Consider the following 21,207-nt stretch of genomic DNA (forward strand, 5'->3'; position numbering starts at 1 on the left):
AGCAAGGTTGTTGCGTTGTGGTTTCTAAATTTCCCTTTGCAAGTTTAGCTAACACACTTGCTCCTTTTGTTTCTGCAGCTGAAAGTCTGATTTAATGAGAGATCGCACAGTTTGGTTTGCAGTTCAATCATTACGTTCTTAAGCCTCTTTAAAATTCCTAGATGTATACAGTCCAGGGCGGGTGATTTAGTGCTCATTAGTTTTGCAGTGAGAGAGACCAGAGACGCTGCTCCATGGAGTGCTGGAGCTGCTGTTCCCAGCGTTCAGCCTCAAAACCAAAAGGCAGGAAGGCAGATTCACAAACCCACAACACAGAGGAGGGCAGAAGCTTGAACTGGATACAGTCTATCCTCCACCTCTGAGAAGGAGCAGAGACAGTAAGATGAGCAAAGGAGAGGCTCCTGGTGGACAACTGGTGAAACAAGAACCAACACTGCATTTATACAGCAGAGCCCTGATGTGGACTGCTCAAGAGGATCCCTCTGAGCCCCAGCTGGGCACTGGGGCCAGCACCGGGCTCCCCACTGCCAGAGGCACACTGCAATTAACTAAGGTGATTAAGAGATTGGAGCATCTGCCATGGCAGGGGAGGCTGAGAGCTGGGGTTGTTAGCCTTGAGCAGAGGGGATCAGGAGAATCTGAGTCATGTGTATAAACGTCTGATGGGGGAATACAGAAGGCATAGACAGACTCTTCACAGTGGTGACTGATGTACAGGATAAGAAGTAATGCAGGAAAAAAATAAAAATCCCCAAATACAAGAAATCTCATTCAAAGTAAGAATTTTGTTTCCCCTGTGAGGGCAGTCAAATATCAGAACAGGCTGACTAGAGAAGTCGTGGATTTTTCATCCGTGGAGATATTCAATCCTACCTGAACACAGCCCTGAGCAGCCTGCTGCAGGCTCCCTGCTTTGAGCATGGAGCTGGATGAGGGCATCCTCAGAGGTCCACACTCACCTCAAGGCGGTGATACGGCGATTCTTCCCCCCATAGCGCAAGGAACACTCAAAGTACAAAACCTCAAATCCTACTGTGGTCAAATCTCAAAAGCAAGGGTTTGGTGCAACTCCATTTTCATAAATAGAATCATTAAGGTTGGAAAAGACCGCTATGATCATCCAGTCCAACATCCACCTACCACCAGTACTGCCCACTGACTTCAGTGCCATATCTCCATGTTTCTTGAACACCTCCATTGGCAGTAAGTGTTGCAGCTCTTGCCTCCATCAGCCTAACCAACTGATCAGATTACAGAATGGTAAAAAAGGCATTTAATTTGATCAATGAGTAGCTATTCCACTGAGCTAATGCTTGATGAGAGGGAGCTTGTGAAAATGGGACGAACGCCTGTGACTACAGAGTATCATCCACTGGAATTCATCACTTAAATTTGCCAATGAACAAAACTGGAAATCAGTGAGTGTTAATGTCATCCCTTTCCTAATGTACCTGTCTTAAAACACACAAAGGTGATTTGAGCAATCAGTGCCTGTATTTTTATAAATCCTTAAGAGTCTGACTCTGAAATGAGTGCCCATACAAATGTAATGCCTGCTGCACAGTAGGTATAAGGAAAGCAAAGGATTACTCCATTCATTTGATGCTGAGGATAAGCAAGAGAATAACCAAAACAAGGAAAAGTGAGCCTCAATGCTGTAGTTTAGTCTGAGGTCTCCTAAATTTGTAAATGCATAAAGTCCACGCACAGAATTTAACACCTTCCCAGTTTAAGAGATGAGGTAGAAGAACTGATGATAAGTAAATCAACATCAGAGCACTGTTACACAACTGGGTATAGTGCCAGGAGACTCAGGACTACAATGAAGCCAACAGTGCTGCTGCAGGCAAGGACGAAAGGACAATGACAGAGCGGAGATTAAAAGAACAAAAATGCCCAGCACGTCCAATGAGCATAAACATTATGGCATTGCTACAAACTGTTAAGTTCTGTTATAAGGGAAACAGATAGTAAAAATGACAACTTCTCCCCAATGTTTTTTTTAAGCTAGTCTTCAGAACAGTCTTTTGACAAACTGCAGAAACTATGCAACTGCACAGGGAACGCTAATAATGAGCATAAACAGGAAAGCTGCTTCGCTTTTGTCCTCAAGTCAAATTAATATTTCAACAATCTGTCAATTCCTCTATTAGTCATAGCTCCCAACAACCATAGGGAATATCTTGAGAGGAGCAGAGAGATGAGCAAACTGTAAATGATGCAGCTCAGACCTATGATCTGGTTCCACAACGTGTACCCATGTACCATTTTGGCCAGCAGAACAACACATTTCCTGATCCCAAGCACACCGTGGGAATAATGCAGACTTCAGTTTATCTGGGCTGAGGTGTCATTTCCATGTAGGTCACTCCAAATGTAATGCCTCATATTTATTTACATGGAAACTACAACAGATACAAAGAGCACAATAACACTATTTGATAGAGAAAATTCTCAGGTACAAAATGCTATTTTTCAACACAGTCAACGCTATTAGCTATGCATTTTCACCTGTGATGAACAGGAGCCCACATGCCTTGCTCATGAAAATCTGCACGACTGTCCGGAGTGTGGCTCGTTGCCATTGCTGAAATGCACATCCACCTCTCACTGTCCCCACACCGTTTGGTGTTCATAAGTGCTCAGTAAGTGTCAATGAACGTCAGGGAATGAATTTCCCACTTGGAGGAATGCAGTTCTATACCTTTGCTTAATAGAGATTTCCATGTCAGATGCCATTTTGTCAGGCTGCCCATCTGCTCTCATCTGTCACATGGTAACAAAATCTAATGGAATACTGGTGGGAAGGTTCCACCTCTGTTATTTCCTCTATCAGTTTTTCTGCCTGGTTACAAGCTATAGGTCTAAACACTGGAAAGTATAATCAGCTCAAGCCAAAAGAAAACCTATTCTCTTTCCCCATACGTAAAATGCATTGCCAGTTGTCTGTTACCTAAAGGCAATAAAGTGCCCGCCCTCTCTCTTCATCAGCATAGTTCACAGCACCTGAAAACTACAAAATAAAAAAGGGATCAAAGGAATCAACATTTGGAAGCTAATCCTTAACCTTTATAACCTCTATTATGTTAGTTATACGGTCACTTTACAGTGACTTCCATCATCATGGCATGTTACTGTTATTTGTTAATAAAATGTGGCTCCGCTCTTCTGCAATACAGAGATGTCCCTCACGATGGCCACACATTAGAGAGATTCCATCCTTCTCCAATTAATAAACATAACTGAGAAATACAGCATAAAAACAAATGGGTTCTCTAACCGACCTTGAGCTCAGAGGCAGCACTGCACATTCACACCATATAATACAACATTGCACAAGGACTTCGAGCTATCGCTGAGACAAGCTGGGATGCACGTGGTGGCACACCATGCAGAGGCAAAAGCTTCATCCTAAAAGCAGCAGAGCCATGTCAGAGAGAATAAAACCACCCAAGAGAGCTCTTCACTCTGGCACAGCCATCAGTCAGGTTCACCTCCAGCCAGGTTCGCCTCCATCATCTCTTGCCCAGTGCCTGTACCCCTTGGCACACTGCTCAAACTTAGCACATTTCAACTCACAGGGTAGTTTATGGAAACAACTGACAAAGACTATGCAATTTAAATCTAGTTTATATTCCTCCTGCCGGACAGATGAGCAATCGTATGCCTTGTCTTGCATTTTTTCCCCCTCGTCTCAGGTATCCAGACATAAAGATGAAATAATTTTGAATACTTTTACAGGAAAGCATCATCCAATAATTCAACTGTGCAATTAAATTCACTACAGACTTGCAAACAGCTTGTAAGAGCTGTTTGAACGTTCCCAGGCTTGCATGGAAAAAGATTTTATGTTTAACTAAGCTAAGAATTAAGTGGTTGGCATTAACGGCCCACAGAGCCCTGTGGAGGCCAATAAGCCTGAATTTAATATAGTGGAAGAGGGACAGTTAGTGAAAGGAGAAAGATCTTGTCACTGGAAGTATGACAAATGAGAAGGGTGAACTTAATAGCAGTTTTACAAGAGACTAGAAGGAGCAATACAAGTGTAAACAAGAGGAGAAATATGCACATCACTGTAATGAGTCCAAAAAAGAGAAAGTCCCAGGTCAGGGCTCAGCTATGTTAAGAGGAGGCAGCTTAATGCTGTTCGTAGAACAATTCTGGAGCAGAATCCCACGGGTTATGCCTCTACATGGGTATACTATTTGGGTCACATTTAGCAATTGGGACGTGTTTTTTAGCAACACAGATTCAGGACTTGCTGATTCATACAAGCCAACCCAGATCATGAAGTGTTTGGGTTCTCTTTTCCTGTTAAAGTCTTCATTATTTACTGCCTGCAAGATTGCACTGACACTCTTGCCAAAACTCATTCCTGATATTTCCAATGTACGTTCCAAAACAAAAATAGTTGGCATCGCACCAAATGTTAAAATAAGATTATCATCCCACTGCCAAAGAGGTCCTCCAGGTTCAGAGACAAAGAGAAATCACAAACTGTGGTGCACCAGAAGGAGTTTGACAAGTGTTTTCATCAAAATGGTATCCCAGCATAGTGGGAGACATGGTGGTTTACAGGAGAGAAGTATTTTAGCATGAAGGAAAAAGGTAGATAAGTAGCTCATAGCCTCAAGGCAACACAGGGAGGACAGCATGCAGAACTGCAAAATGGGCAGAAACATTCAGTACAGAAAGGACAGAATAATCTTTTGCCAGCAGAATAATCTAGTAGCCTCTAGGAATGTTACCAACAATGTCAATCACAACGTTAATCAGACCAAAGCTGAGGTCCTGTTGTGCTAAGCGCTACAAAACAGAGACCACTGACCAGCCCTGCACTGAAGGAAACGTCTGTCATTCATGCAGATGAGGGAAAGGCAACACAAATCCCACAAGCAAGGGAACTAGACAATGGCAGCAGTTATTTTAGCTCCATAATCTGAGAAACAGGTTTAGGTAAGAATGAAATGATGCAGTATGAAGAAACTAAGGCATAACTTGCATGAAATACAGTGATTTTAGGAAATCTGGAAAGTTCTAAGGCAGCTGTGGGCAACAGAGTCAGCAAGGCCTTAGAATACAGATGTAAATGAGCCAGTTCAGTAACGTGGCAAATTTAAGGAAGTTCAGATTGAAAAGCTGAAAAGAATTCCACAGTCCAACCACCTTCAGAATTTGTTTGAATTTCTTGTATCTATTTAGCTATTGCAGCTCTTTAAACTTTCCTAAACCCAAGGTGACCTTTAAAAAAAAAAAAAAAAACCTGAAAAATTTGCCAGCACATACAAACATATTCTAAAACATGCTGTCCGGAACAAACAGTCTTCAGAACAGGGCACCAAATAGTCTCTATAATAAACCAAGAGCAATTAGTCTGCTGGGAAACAAATTAGCTCGTTTCGTTTCAACAGAGTAAAGGTGGCTGCAGGGCTCCAGGGACGATGTGAACTATGATGTCTTTTACTGAGTTACCCTTCCTGGAAGTCCACCAGTTTGCACCTGCCAGATGGAACTGACAGAGCTTCCACAGCCTGGGACACAAAGCCGTGCGCTGGCCTGCGGAAAACAAGCAGTACCCTGCTCCTTTTGCTCCTTTAAAGCATCCCTCCAAGAGCAAGAAACCTCTGGAGCACCAGTACAGACTGTCCTTAGCCTCTTCTTTGTCTTTGATGCAGTAGGATCCTGCTGCACAAGAAGGTTGATGGAGCTGAAAGGAGAGCACCGGGGACAAGCTGGAGAGCAATGGAAGAGTTCATCTTGCATGGGAGAGAAAGGACAGGAGGTAATGGCCTTAAGTTGCTCCAGGGGAAGTTCAGGGAGTCACCACCCCTGGAGGTGTTCAAGAACCATGGGGATGCGGCCCACAGTGGTCAGTAGGCATGCTGGGGCAGTTTGGGCTGGATGATCTTTGAGGTCTTTTCCAACCTTAATAGTTCAGTGATCCGATGATTCTAAGACTGCTATGAAAAGCAATATTGCAGAGTCAGTGTTGACTCTTCACCACAGCCTCCCAAATCTTCAAGCAGCTAATGAAACAAAGAGATTGATATTAGGTTTTTTCAGAAGTTTGCATCTGCTTAATTTAATGCGTTTGTTTTGCAGCTGCTTACAAGCTACTGATCCAGAATTTAAACTGTGATTTCTTAGAAAAATTGCTCTTTTGTTTTGTTCTGTTAAGTGGTCTGATGAGCAAAAGTTGCATTGCAACTTACAAAACCAAAACAAAACAAAACCAAAACAACACACAATCACAAATCTACAGAAAATGTAGCAGGCAACCACTCTTAACATGTGGAAAGTGGGACAAGCTTGGAAATCTCCATTGTTGTGTACCTAACTCTTAAAATGGGATTTGTCAGATCTGAGGTGTTAGGAAGGAAACTCAGCAGCAGTTGGTAGTTGGGCCATGCTAAAAAATGAATGTACAGAAGTGAAACTCCCAGAACTCCACAAAACCTTATGTCCCAATAGTGCTTAAAGCACCTGTTAAAAGCTGGCCTTCCCACTTAACTTTTTTACCACCTAACAGCCACAGAGTATTCATTAAGCTGTTGAGGGCTCTTCCTAAACCAGATGTCTTGTGTCTTTCTGGATTGTATCCCCCAGAAGGCAGAACGCTGCTTCATGCTCTCCAAACACCAGTAACTCTGATCATTACTCAGTTCATCAACCACATGTAACAATCCCTTGAGCATTTCCAGATAGGCAGCCCAATCCTGTTAGATAAAGCCTGCAGGAACCTCTTCGCTTTCCTCTTATGCTTCTCCCCTCTCCTCTGCCTTTATTGAAGCTCTTGCATCTTCAGAGAGCAAGATTTCTTTAGATTAGCTAAAGAGAGGATTATCTCAGAATAAACGGCCCTCCCGGTATCACTTTATTTGAATTACTTGATCTTCTAATTGTTTATCATAAAACAACATTCAAATATTTTGAAACCTTAACTGAATAAAGACAGTTTTGTCAGTGAAAATATTTACAGGAGACTCACTAATTGAGATGGATTCCAGCTTCCTGAATCTCATTACAGTAAGCTGGGCACTGCTGCGAAAGTGAAACAAATAAGAGATGAAGAAAAGCAAACATTCAGAAATGCAAACAACTGCATAGATTGACATTAATCATTACAAAAATTTGGTGAAAACCATCACTGTGATTGGCATCTGTCAAAATATCTCAGTGATTCCTCAGTGCACAGCTATGGTTGGAACGGAGAAAGAAAACCTGCAACAGGCAGCACCGCATATTTCACAGAGCTCTCAATTTCTAAGTGAATCATATATATATTATTTTGGTGATGCAGTGGCACAGGCTGCCCAAGGAGGTGGTGGGGTCACCATCCTTGGAGGTGTCCAAGAAACATGGAGAAATGACACCCATGCAGATTTTCTCCATTCCTAAAGGTGTTCAAGGCCAGGTTGGATGGGGCCCTGGGCAGTCGGGTCTGGTATTAAATGGGGAGGTTGGTGGCCCTGCCTGTGGTAGGGGGGTTGGAGATTCATGATCCTTGAGGTCCTTTCCAACCCTGGCCATTCTGTGATTCTATGTGACACTGAGGGACGTAGTCAGTAGGCATGGTGGGGTGGGTTGGGGTTATTTGGGGTTAGACTGGAACATCTTAGAGGTCTTTTCCAGCATTAATGATTCCATGATTCTGGTATCTTAGAGCACTCTAACAGCGGTATGTCCTACTGGAGAACCTGTCACTATTCCCTCCTTCTCAGAGGGTGCAATGTCCTGAGTTAAAGGCAAACCTTATTACCTGAGAACGTGAAACTTCTGCTGTGGGCAAGCATGGACTGTTCTTTAGGCTTTTTGTAGTTCTGGTCAAGCCAACTTTGCTCAGCCTGCTTGGTTATCTACTATGCATGTTTTTGGGCACAGTGGAAACATGCTAGCCAGATGTCTTCATTCAGTGACATAATGGGTAGGTGGGGACTGCAGTGGTGGTGACGTGTGCCAGGAGGTCAGGGATGGCCATATGTCCAACACAGCTGTTTCCAGACAGCTCTGAGACCTGTGCAACTGCTGATTCACCAAAGGGCATGGTTGAGCATATCCCACGATGAACAGAAGGGAAGTGGAGATCAGCTAAGGGGGTAGATAGGGGTTTGACTTAAATTGAGCGTGGGGAAGGTGAAGGAAGGGTGATGACTTACATTTGATTGTGTTCTTTTCCCAATACTAAAAATAAGTGATCAGAAGTTGTTACAAACCAGCAACAAATCAGGTAAACATTCAGTGAGGTTTTTTTGTTTTGAACTCTTAACCTTATTGCCAGCAACAAGTAGTACAAAAATCTCTGCATTTCACTATCACCAATTTATCTTTTCCCCATTACATTTCCATCATTTATTTCATGTTTTCCATTATCAAGGTCAGCTTACCCTTCTTTTATGTTGGATGACTGAAAGCTTAGGAATGCAGCTATCTGCAAGAGGAGGTCTTGAACTTCATACTCCAGTAAGGCCCGATTTGCTATTATGGCTTTAATTTAGTTTCCTTCTGAGGAAATTAGGTTCTACTCATACGAATAACAACAAAACCTGTTAACTCTAGTTTCCTCTCATTTCCTGTCTGGACGTTGTTTAGAAGTCCCTCATTTATAGCAATTCCTAATAATACAACACCAATGAACGAAGAACATGCTTCACAAAGAAGAGATGGAGGAGACAGGCACCTCAAACCTTCCCCTATATTCTGACCAAGGAGCAGACACCAAGCACAATTCCATGCATCACTGAGGTAGGAGGAGAGAACAGAACAATTCTGTCTTTCTTCTCAGAAAAGGAGCCTACTGTTTTCTTGCTAACGTACCTTCCTGACTGAGCCCAGGTGGAGCGTTTTGCTGGTTGAGCAGACATTTTAGCAGGACACCATAACCAAGAAAGGCCAACAGCTTCTCTACAGATGTTTTTACTGAGCCAAATTTCTTTACCCTTGATAGACAAGGAAACCCCACGTGAAATGAGCAGTTACAGAGCAGAAGTAAACAAGCCTAGCATTTATAAACTGTTTGGTATCCTGTTGTTCCATAAATAGTTGTTGTTACTCAGGAGATCAGAACTGTGCAAAGGAGAAATGCCCGGTACGTGTGCTGACTAAAATCCACAACAAGGGAAAAAACAACAGAGAAAAGTTAGTGGTTTTCTTATTTTAGTTTTCTTTGCTTAAGCCAGAACCTGTAAGCATACTTTGCCTCCTTCAAATACTGGACATCCTTCCTCCACAGTTCCAAGAGCAGCGGACACAAGTCCAGCAACCACAGACTGCGTGCTAGACTGCTCAGCAGGGCCTCGGGGCCAACATCTTCCTCTACAAATGCCTCAACTCCACAGACAATGTTTAAGAAACAAATCAAAAGCAAAAAAAGAGTTGGCCCCCACCTGCTCCAGAGGGCTGCCTGTTTGGACAAAGGTTGTGTTCAGACTGCCTGGAGCGGGATATCATAGCTTAAAATACCAACCCAGCCATCAAGTTATACATTTACAAACAAACTCTTAAAATCTAAACAAAGCTTGCAGAGTAGATAGCTGTGCTGCTATCCTTAATTCACTGCCTGGTGAAGCAGCTGGTGCAGCTCTGAGCTTCCCCTGAGACCATCCCCCAGTCGGCCCTCTCTTTCCAAAATGGAGCTCCCACCACAACAGCTGCTGTCCAAAGCACTTTATTGCAATGCAGAACCCCCGGCACAGAGCCCATGGCAGCTGCAGGACAGGGAATTCCACCTTTACTGAAGCATTTGGGAAGTGCTTGCATTCTAACTGCTCACTCATGGGCAAGTCTTCCCTCTCGGTGTAAACCTTTTCATTCCTACATAAATTAGTTGAATTCTGAGGAATCTGTCTATGATACTGACATCGCTGCCAACCGTGCAATTCTGCTTCTGTCCCAGAGTATGCAGTGGTGTAAACATGAACACATCACAGATCAGAAACAATCCGAAACACGTGGCTTATCAATTTAGAAAGTACGAGTAGTCCACATAAAACCCTATAAAATGACCACCTTTCAATTGGTTGATTGGTTTCTGCAACAGAAAATATGTATTATCTGAAATACACACAGTTCTGAAGCTTTCATCATCTGGTTAGACTTGGAAGAGTAACAAATCAGCTCTGTTGATCCAATGATCTTCAGGAAAATGACAATGAAACAGTTCTCTTAAGAGAGCTAGACAGTTGTTCTGGTTTATGAATGAAGCACTGGAGAAAGCTAGGGCACTCAAAGAAAGCTTCCTAACTTGTAAAACAATGACTCAAAGTACCTTAAGAGAAAAAGACTACAATAGGTCTCTAAATGATGGCAAATCACAAAAAAAAGAAAATAGCAATTCATTTGTGGATTTTATTTTGGTGCACGGTTACCTTAAAATTAAAATAAAAGGTACCAAGAAAATAACAGCTGAAACAACTTACACTGCCTGTGCTGCAGTGAAGTCAGAGCTGCTACAAAATTATCTGAACAATATCCTCCAGTGACTTTTCACATTGCTGCAGTCAAAAGAGAATTTTTTATCTTTCTCGTTTTTATCTTTATTTGCCTAATGTAGAGTTAGAGGGCTCCCCAGACTCCCTGTAAATTAGCCTAATAATCTTGCATCAATTAGGCTTGCTTTTCATCCATATTCTCAGCCAGTGTACATTGGCTCGGTGACAGCATTTGGATCCTGAAACATTTCAATAATAGAACAAAGTGTGACAGCAACAGAGGAGGAGGGAAAGGTAGCAGAGAAAATAAACTGATTTGAAATCTATTCCCAAATAGGAAACTTGCTCATTCTCAACTGCCTGCTGTGGTTTTGATCAATTACCTCTCTGCAACCAAATGCAGAAAACTCTGAGAGATGCTGCACACTTGTTTACAGTGAGGAGAAAGCACTGGTGACACACAGAGCATCAGAGACACCAGGGAACTTCCTGAGGCTCTGGGAAGATGAGGGGCTATGCCAATAATGATGAACTGGAGAGCTGGAGTTGGAGTTTTAATAAAACAAGAAACACACAGGAAAGCTTTCCCGAGGGGATTTGTGAGTAATAGAAAAGAAGTCAAGGCATGCATATATAAAAAGCACGGAAATAAAGAGCTCAATCTACACACTGATATTTTCAGTTTAGCTGTATGCTATTAGTATTGTTTACATAAAGTTATCAGAACAAAACTAAAAGTGTTGTATGGATCGTGGGTAAGTGAAGAAAGCATTTAAATGGAATTTACATCGATAATTGAAATAAGCATTTAATTGGATTCCTACACATTCAGATCCTCAAGCAATCTTTGCCCCAAGATTTCTCCGGAGTGAGATATTATTGCTATAGCTTTTGAGTAGACAGGCCACAGCAACAGAGCCCAAATACTCACCCACAATAAAATATGCTTGGTTGGTGGCATACATTAATTGTTTCTGTTACTATCATGCAAGTTCACAATTACAGCTATTTATTTTTTTTGGTTAAAGTTCAGAATTCCAACATAACTATGTGGCATGAGATGAAATGGATTCACACAGGAGTGAGAGCACACACGCTCAGCACCTTTTTTTCAAAGTCAGAAAAGAACAGAATAGAATCATAGTATCGTAGATGCTCAAAATCAGAATAGAATCAGAATCATAACAGAATCATAGTATCGTAAAGGCTGGACCTCTAAGATCATCCAGCCCAACCCCATCCCACCCCACCATGCCCCTCAGTGTCACATCCCCATGGTTCTAGAACATCTCCAGGGATGGGGATCCCTACATAGAATCTTCTGTCAAGATCAGTACATATACCAATGAATAGAATATACATGTGCCACTTTGAACCATTTTTTTTTGAAAGTTAAAAACAGTCAACATGGATTAGAGAGGACAACCTGCATGAACTAGAGGTGGAACTGGACACCCATCTGGTGTCCATGCTGGTAGAGTCACTGCAGTGTCATCACCTGGGCTCTTCGCTCTTATGCTGCACCCCTGGTTGGTTTGGTACACTGATTCCATGAACAACATCAGTGAACCAATCTGGATTAAAAATAACCTTGCACAAAAGGAATAGATGGATGGGGGAGAAGACCAACGTTTGGATATAAGGATAATTTCACTTATGCAGGTTATGGCACTATCCATAGGCATTTATACTAGCTCAGGAGGTGGAGCAGCACAGTGGACAGCAAGGACCCTTACACTACCAATGCCAAGATGAAAAGAGAATGCAGAAGCAAAACCTGACTTTTTTTTTTTTAATCTTTTTAAAATCTACTCTTGCTTTGGACCCCCTCTCCTTGAGCCTGAAGGCAGCAGCATGCACATCTTCACAGGCTGTCAAACGGCAGCAGGGAGCTGTTGCCACGTACGTTTGCTCTCAAGTACAAGCTCCCAGCTGGTTCATCAGAACTCAAGTGCTAGCACTAAAGTTTGCACAGCTATGTGCTCATCTCTGCAATCACTGTCACTGCCCCCTACAACAAAAATGAATGCGGAGAAACTGTCACAGACAGATGAGCTGTTTGACCACACTCTTTAAACACAGCTTTGGTTGCCACCCGAACCAGTGGTTCACAACAAACTGCACATCAGTTATCAAACGTTGCCACTTAACTGCCAGCTTCCTCCTGGAGCCCATACAGGTGGAACCATCTGAAGCACTCAGTGCACTGTAAAGGGCAATCCAATTGCCATGGTTACAAAAGGCAACAACAGCTCAGACAGCAATTCTGGCTCAAACATTAAAAGCACATCTTCCAACAGACTGTGCTGTCCATGCTCTGAAGCACAGTCAGCTGTGACAAAGTATTTTCCAAAGCATTTTGCTTTAAAAAAGTCATCCCCTTTGTGTTTTCAAACCGTGTATAATACCCAGCACGCTAACCATGAAGGTGAAAGAGTGAGAAAAGCAAAACACACAGGGAAAAAAGGCACTATTTGACAAAATTCCAACCTCAGTAATGCAACAAACATTTCCTTAGTTTTTGCTGTGAGAACAGGCAGCGTAAGCAAGGTGCTGTTCATAGATTATAACTAATTCAGCACATAAATGTATATATAATAGCGTGCATCCTATAATATTAAGAGCATTCCCCACTGCACCTGAAGAGACCAAAAATTGTGCAGAAGGCAGCTTCTGCTACAGTCAGGGAACAGTCCCAAAGTGACATAGCAGTTCTCAATGGCAAACTAACTACCCAGCCTACTTCTTCAGTGAGCTCTCCAGAAACACATGAAGCTGCTGTCCTTTGGATTCTTGCTCTCTTTAAGCAGCTAATCCAAAAGGAAACAGCAGTCACCTTCCCTGGCAGTGGCTGAGCAACTGTGCTTGTGCCATGCCACTTCAATACAAAGCCATGCTGCATCCAGCAGCAATTCATGAAGTACTAGGACAGATAGACTTGAATGAAGTCACAGAATCACAGAATTATAAAGATTGGAAATCCCTCTAAGATCATCCAGTTTAACCCCAACCCACCCCACTATGTCCACCCAGTACACATCCCTCAGTGCCACATCCCCAAAGTGTGAAATGCCTTCAGGGACGATGACCACCTCCCTGGGCAGCCTGTGCCAGCACACCACTGCCCTTTAGTAGAAGAGTATTTTCCTATTAGATTAGATCTGCTAGCAGTCCTTAGGTCTGTTAACACATAAACTCAGCCCAGAGTTTGAGTTGCCAGCAAAAGCAGAGCCTTAGAGAACAGTTCTAAGTAGCAGAGTAATAATTGTTTCTGAATAGCAACAAAGCAAGAAAGTGGGAAATGGAAAGGTGTTTCTGTGTGCTTATTTTAGGAGGCACAAGTTCCTGGAATGGGATATGGAAATGAATAAGGAACTATTCGGGATGAGGGGACCTTACTGGCAGTCATGCTGATCCCTTTTAAGGCCTCTGCTAACACCCCAGTTCCACCTGAAGCCCCAGGCTACACAGAATTCTGGATGTACAAACGCTTTTACCTGAAGAACAAAAGCTGCACAAACTACATTTGCATTACAGCAATGGCAAAAACAAATCTGCCAGGCTCTGTTTGTGATGCAGAAGGCACTCTGGGGCTGTGCCAGCTGTACAGGCCTCGCTGGGTAAGCAAAGAAAGGCTCCGGAGTCTGAGACCTACAGACCTGAAGTCTCTTGAGGGAACATGTGCAGCAGAAAATACAGAAGAATGACTGGAGAGAAAGCCACTGAAATCAATGTCTGGAGAATATCTCCATTATGTATTCACCACCAATATGAAAGCTTAAAGCATTTTGAACTTTATGTACAAAGAAACAGTTCAGCATGAAAATATAAACCCAGCAGAGTTTATGAGAGAGCTGTTTTTCCTCAGAGTAGGCTGCTGTATTTAAAAAGAACCCAAAGATGAAAAATGTGAACAATACGCCAGTTGGTAATCCACAGAAAGCTTGCACCAACAATAACCAAACAAATGAAATAGATTTTTTTTTACTGCACTGACTTAAATAAGTTTCTATTAATGCATATAGAACTATTTACCAGTACCAACTCACTTGAAAGAGATGCTTACTCTCGTATCCTTAGTGCTATACAGTCCTACACATCTGAATCACAAACGTTGAAGTCGCTATTCTGGTCACCGCAGCTATCGTGCTGCTGTACATCAAGCTTGCCTACCCTCCGTTACTCTGAAATCCTTTCAGATACTCCTCCTTTCTTTAAATACCACTTCCCCATTTTCTCGAACCAAGCACAGATTCACAAGGCTGAAAGGCCGCATTCCCTGTGTTTATTGCCTCCTTGAATTTCTAGTGTTCACTGCCAGCTTACAAGAGTTTGTGGTTGGAAAATTATCAGCTGAACTGTCCCGGGCTGGCATGTTAACCACAAACCAAGGGCAGAGGTCTCCTTTCTCATTCGATAAAGAATAGGGCATAGAAAAAGAACTGCACACAGGCAGCATCGTTTCCACAGCAAGGCCAGACGCGCAGGAGACTGCAGTGTTAACACAAACACAAGTGAGTGCCTTCTACAGAAAGGTCAAAGCACCAGCTCCAGACTTGTAGGCGACCTCAGACCTACTAAAAATAGTCTAATTCACTGAATAAAGACCCAGTGATGCCATTTTACCAAAGATGCTTGCCATTTCCTTTGTCTCGTTCAGAAACCAATAACCTTACTTCAGACCCATTTTTAAGAGGCAGCATCAGACTGTCTGGTGAAATGAAGACTTATCTAACAGCATTCCAGCAGCAGAACTGCTCTGGGTGCAGTGAGCACCAGGTGCAACCCAGCTCCTGCACTGAGATGCAATACTGAGAGCATGCGTCCATCTCTCTTGCTGGACAGTGGCTGTCATGACTCACACTGCAGCACGTTTCTATGAAGCTATGCCAGTCTGTCTCTAAGTCATACTAGTATTTAAAAAATTACACCCAAAAACACATTATCTTCAAAGAACAACAACAAAAAACTGGTATGGACATGACAAATTATATGACCTAATACTCATTTAGCCCTATCATCATTGTCCTCTGGCCATTACTTTGGTATGAAGTCTAAGAAACAGGGCATATTATGGAATGCCCTGGGTTGGAAGGGATCTAAAAAAATCACCCAGTTCTCACCCATCTGCCATGTGTGGCATATATATAATGCTATCCTCAAAATGTGTTTAGGTTCCAGCCTCCTGTAACAAGGGATTTTCTTGCCATAGACTGTTACCCATGACTGTCATGGTCAACAGAACTTGATTTCAGTTAATATCTCAAATCTTGTAATGAAAGCAGCAATCACCCAAACAGTCTCCACAGAGTTCACCGCTTTACACACAGCTACCAACACCTTCTGTCCTCCGATTACATCAGTCTGAAAAGATGAAATCTATTCAATTTTTTTTGAGTGTGGAAATAGCTGTTTGTTTATTCTTTGTTATCAACATATATACCTAATTCTTCTACATCTGCTTCATAATCAGATCAAGAGACTTAGATCTAACATTGCAGGTGGAGGTACAAGGTGGGAGATGCAGTGGGATAACACATTCCTGGTTTTCCTGCATTTTTATTCTCATATGTCCAGTAAGTCACGGAACCATCCACAGTAATTCAGTATTTCTCTCCTGATTTGCAAGGCATAACTGAGTCCATCAGTAGACATACGCTGTTTGCAGCTTCTCAATAAACACTGCATCCTATCTAGCAGGACTGAACCTCATCTGACATTCTGTTGTCCCATCACTTGGTGCTGTGAAATCCCTGTGACATTCTTCCTACTCAGCTCCTGGTCTTCCTACCTGGAAAAATGCGTCAGCGTTTTACTACTCATCCACTGTTCCAAATATTTTATGAGCACTTGGACCAGCACAGACCCCAGCACACATTCTCCAGAGAACAGCAGGAGAAATGTAGCTGCATTGTCCAACCTTCTCTTTTACTTTTTTTTTCCATATGGCTTTCAACCTTTACCAAGTCACTACCTAATCTCTGCAGGATTAAACCAGTTTAATTTCCCAACAGTCCTTGAGTCCTTAAGCATTTTATTTTCTTTCAAAGATATCCAGACATGTTGTACTAGTTAAATTACCTTCACCAAATGCTCATCCAGCCATCCAAACAACATGAGCAGATTTACAAGGCCAGACTTCCTGCCACAGAAGACAACTTGACTCCTCTCTCCTATCGCCTTTATTCTTGTGAACACCAATTCTGGTTTTTTTTTCTTTTTCTTTCTTTTTTTTTTTTTAATTTTTATTTTTAACCACTTCTACCAAGGTGCCTACTATAGAAACCAGGCTGTCTAAGAGTTTCCAGTTTCCCAAATGCTCCACGGGCCCCTCTTTGAAAGCCTGACACGTTTACTGCTTTTCATTCTTCCATTCTAAGGCCAATTTAAGCAACGATTGTACACAATCATGTGTAACTCAGCAACTTCATCACTGAGCCCTTCACAAAGTAAGAACTTTTCCTAGCAATTCAATGTGCCAATTTGCTCCAAAACGTCAACCTTCTGTCAGCTTTCCCCAGCTTGTCCCCCATAAAGGCAACCTCCACATGGGAACTACTCTGCAGTGAATAGCAATGCAAATAACTTCCCTGCTATGGCTTTACCTTCCGTTAGCTCACACGGAATATTAGGTTCACCTATCAGCCCATCAGGATCTCTGGCACACTTTCTGCTTTTGACAGACAAAAAGCTTTATTATTTTTCATGCCTTTGTAAAGTTGTTCCTCAACATTTTCTGGCCTACTCCATTATGGTTTATATTTAACTTGCCAAAGTTAATGCTTTTTCCTATTCTATTCATTCGGATAAGACTCTTGCTTAAGAAAGATGACTTGTTTCTAAGGAGCTTTGTTTACGTTACTGTTTCCCCTCCCAAATCAGACTTTCACCACTGAAACTGGATACAGTACTACAGACTTGTGTTCTTCGCTTTTTTTTTTCTTTTCCTTTTTTTTTTGGTTAAGATTGTAATGAATTTGACACACAAACATAATTTCTCAACTTACGCATGTACACAAGACCCTGAAACAGCATTTCACTATGATATTTTGTTAAGACTACAGGAAACCTTTTTAGTCTGCTTCCAAGACAGAGTTTTTCTATCTTAAAGGTATAATCTGCATTTGTTCCTTCCAGATGTCTCACTTCATACTTGGACATCTTAACATACATTTTGTTGGACTGTGGCCATCTAAATCAGGCAATCCAGACTGTTCCCTGAAACTACGCAATCATTTATTGAGCACAACCCAATAAATGTACTATGCATGCTTAACCTAGGATTTTTTCCAGCTAGGATTATTAATGAAGACAGTAAGTGCTGCTCCAATGAGAACCGACTGACTGAGTACCCCATGAAAATAACTTAATTCAGTCTTTCCTTACCAGCAACTGCATTTTGAGATTTCTCAGGGCATTGCTCTTTAATCCATCTTGTGCATGTTCATGCTTGATGAAGTCAGAAGTCACATTTTTACCATGAAAGAAGCACTTACCAAGAAGAGTTACATCCTCTGAAAAATATTTATTCTATCTTAACTATTTCCATCATATTTTGCCTATTTACACTTAAAATTGCACAAAAAAGTCAGGAACCTTTAGAATGGGAAAACATTTATTCATTTTATTCATGCTTGAAAACAGCCAAACCCACTTCATCCAAATAAAACAAACAAACAAACAAACCCCTATGTTTTAAGGCGAGGACCAAGCCTCATGGCAGCCCCAGAGATCATGTTCTACTAATGATATAAGAAACTGAAAACAAAAGCTAAAATAACAAATCACGCAGCTCCAATTCATAAACCTGGTGAGCAAGACAACTTGCAATTAAGAATTCTAAATACATTAAATTATAATATTTGGCTTGGTAACATTAACTTTGCATAGTTCTTTAAATACGAGAGAAGTTTCAGAAGAGAATTATTTGCAGAACTACTAGTCAGCCATGCTTACATGAATGCTAGATAAAATAATGATATATCTGATGTTGAATTCTACTAATAGAGAAGGAAAAAAATCCTGGAAGAAACTGTTGACCTTAGTAAGGTGTAGGGGTCACATTAGAGAAGCAACTGAACACAGAATCCCCAGCAAGATGCCATCTTTAGAACTACAAATCTCATTTTTCAATGTCTGAACAAGAAATCAAGCAGCTAGTAAGGTCAGAGATGAGCTGCTCCCTCTTTGCATAGCATTAGTTCAATGCAGTAAGCTACTGGGGGCAAGTAACTCAACGGTGGTCTGCAAGTATCCACTGAAGCAGAGAAAATAGTTTGGATTTTAGCAAGGAAAAAAACTTGTTTGTGAATCCAAAAGTCTTATATAAATGGAAAATGAAGATGAATGTATTTGCAGTAATGAGTTTAAATCTGGCACGTGATTACCAGATTCTCCATCGGCTGAAATCTTTAAGTCAAGACAACTAGCCCATGAACCACGATGAATGTATTGGGAAAAGTATGGAAATTACTTACTTTGGGAAGATGACAGTCATGAGTGCTGATGCATAACCAGGCTTGCACGCTCCCTCAGAGAAATTCGCATACTTTGATGCCAATTCTGGAGGCCTATAAAAAAAAAAAAAAAATGAGAGAGTCAAGACTCTCCTGCTATGAACTGGCTTTTGCAATCATCCAAGCCATTTTTCGTTCCTTACAGATTTTCCAAATATCAGCTATGAGGAATAGCAGCCAACATAGGAAAGTATTCATTTGTTACAAAATAGCATCATGGAAGAATGAACAATGGGTAGGGTTAAAGATATTTGAAATACCACTGAACTACTACTTTTGCTGAAAGATTTTCATACCTAGGAAGGGAAAGCTCATGGAAGAAAAATATTACAACATAATTTTAGACTCCAGCATTTCAGAAGGAACAAAGTGTAACCAGCAGTTTGCTTTGGCTATTTTTCTAAAGTATGATCAAAGTTAAAATTACAGAAAAGTATTACTTGGAAGATACTTTTCAAGCACTTGAAACAAATTGCCAAGGAGTTCTGAAAGGCTGTCATCAAGGGATGCATTCAGCATTTGGGACAGACAACATTGCTGTTGTTCTGTTGAGATGTGCCTAATAATTCAGCTTAGCTAGCAATTTCAGGGCCAAATACAGAATACATGTTTTTCTCCATTTACCTTTTGTAAAGGAACAGGGCCTATTCAGCATTTAGCAACTCAAGGAAATATATTTAAGATATTACTATAGACCTAATGAGTAACCTGGGAAAAAAAATAATTTGTTTGTTCAAATATTGCAAAATGGATCCACAAAAATAATTTTGAACAGCACGTTATTAATGCAACAGTGCTTTTCTTTTTTGTAGGCATCACCAACATCTGCTGGCTAACCAACTACTGCTAGAGGTAACGGGCCTGGATTCGGAGCATTCTGAGTGCGCAATACAGAGCTGCACAGGGTCCTGGAGAGACTGTGAACAGTAGTACAAACAGAACCCTGGCTGGCCAAATTTTGCATGTGAATGTCAATAACTCCATGCTGAACAGGCAGTAACTCCCCTTCTTGTACTGGTACTGAGATCACTTCCCAAGAGATCATGGCCAGTTCCAAGTGGATAATCGAGGTGCAGAGAGTTCATTTACAGTCAGGCACATATACCACAAAGTCTCCTAGACCTATAAAGAATAGGCTATTTCTAATGAATAAAAAAGTATTCAACAGCTAGAAAAGGATATAAGCTAGAGAAAATAAAAAGTTACTGTAAGCGTTTCATTTGTTAAGACCTCTGTAGACGAAAAGAACAGGAAGAAACTTATGGTAACACTGACCCAACTCTAATTCTGTCACAGATTTCACACGTAATTTTGGTCAAATAAATTTCATCTTTTACTATTGCAAATCCTCATCCATAGGATGGACAGAGCAACTTGACTAGTTATACTGTCATTTATTTACAGCAAAGATTATATTTCTCTCTCTCTATACATATAGACAAACATACAGATATTGCCTAGAACACCAACCTACTTGTTCACCTTCCACAGGTGACGTTCTAATACACATCTCTAAATGAGAAAGTATCCAAGAAGTGAGCATCTGGAAAGCTGGATCCCAAAGACATGCAGTGAACTATCTGTTCAGACTTCAGTCAGGACCTTTATATAAATAGGCACAGGAACGAAAGGTGTTGTTGACAAAACAAAACCTTTTAATAGTGCTGAAATACATCTCCTTCTGATGTGATCCAAAGGGACAGCATGGGGTACAGATCACAGCTTGCTGCAGCATGCTACCATTTCAGAGATGAAGAAATGGGGGAAATTTTAATCTTTTATTAAGCAAACTTAAGTGTTGCTGGATTTTTCTGGCTTAAGGAAAATACAGAAACCCTTAATACCAAAATCTTCAAAAACAAGCTCAAAGCAACTGGAATTTATCCATAGCCACCACTGCAGTGAGTCATTGCTGGCAAACCTGTATAACTATTTCAACAGCAGTCCTTTCTCAAACAACCTCAGTGGTCACACAGAATACCTTATGCCACAAGCATAGGCATTTTTCTCTTTTCTGATTTAATGGTGCTTTCATTATCAAATTAAGATGTCACTCAGATGCCCGTCATGGTGTTTCTGTAGAATGGCAGGCTGAAAGCCCTGCACACACGATCAGCACAGCGCAGCATACTGATGGTGAAGCTGTCCATCACAGAGCCCACAAAACTCTCAGAGCCTGAGGGCAGAGCCGCTCACATTGCTTGGATGCAGTGAAGTCTATTACCCAGGCAGCCAGAGGCAGAATGCTTCTTGGATGCCCTTGT

The 21,207-nt window shown here is 41.5% G+C and overlaps 1 protein-coding gene across 9 annotated transcripts in view; it reads right to left on the reverse strand.

Annotated features, from left to right (window-relative positions):
- ST3GAL3 (ST3 beta-galactoside alpha-2,3-sialyltransferase 3) overlaps nt 1-21,207 on the reverse strand; it is a 150,897-nt gene that overhangs the window by 73,262 nt on the left and 56,428 nt on the right. For all 9 annotated transcript variants that reach the window (XM_048944368.1, XM_048944369.1, XM_048944366.1 and 6 more), the window contains one exon: nt 18,905-18,997. In XM_048944368.1, the coding sequence (XP_048800325.1) occupies nt 18,905-18,997 (93 nt within the window). The remainder of the gene's footprint in view (nt 1-18,904; nt 18,998-21,207) is intronic.

Source organism: Lagopus muta, chromosome 5 (assembly GCF_023343835.1).
Source record: "Lagopus muta isolate bLagMut1 chromosome 5, bLagMut1 primary, whole genome shotgun sequence".
Taxonomy (NCBI): domain Eukaryota; kingdom Metazoa; phylum Chordata; class Aves; order Galliformes; family Phasianidae; genus Lagopus; species Lagopus muta.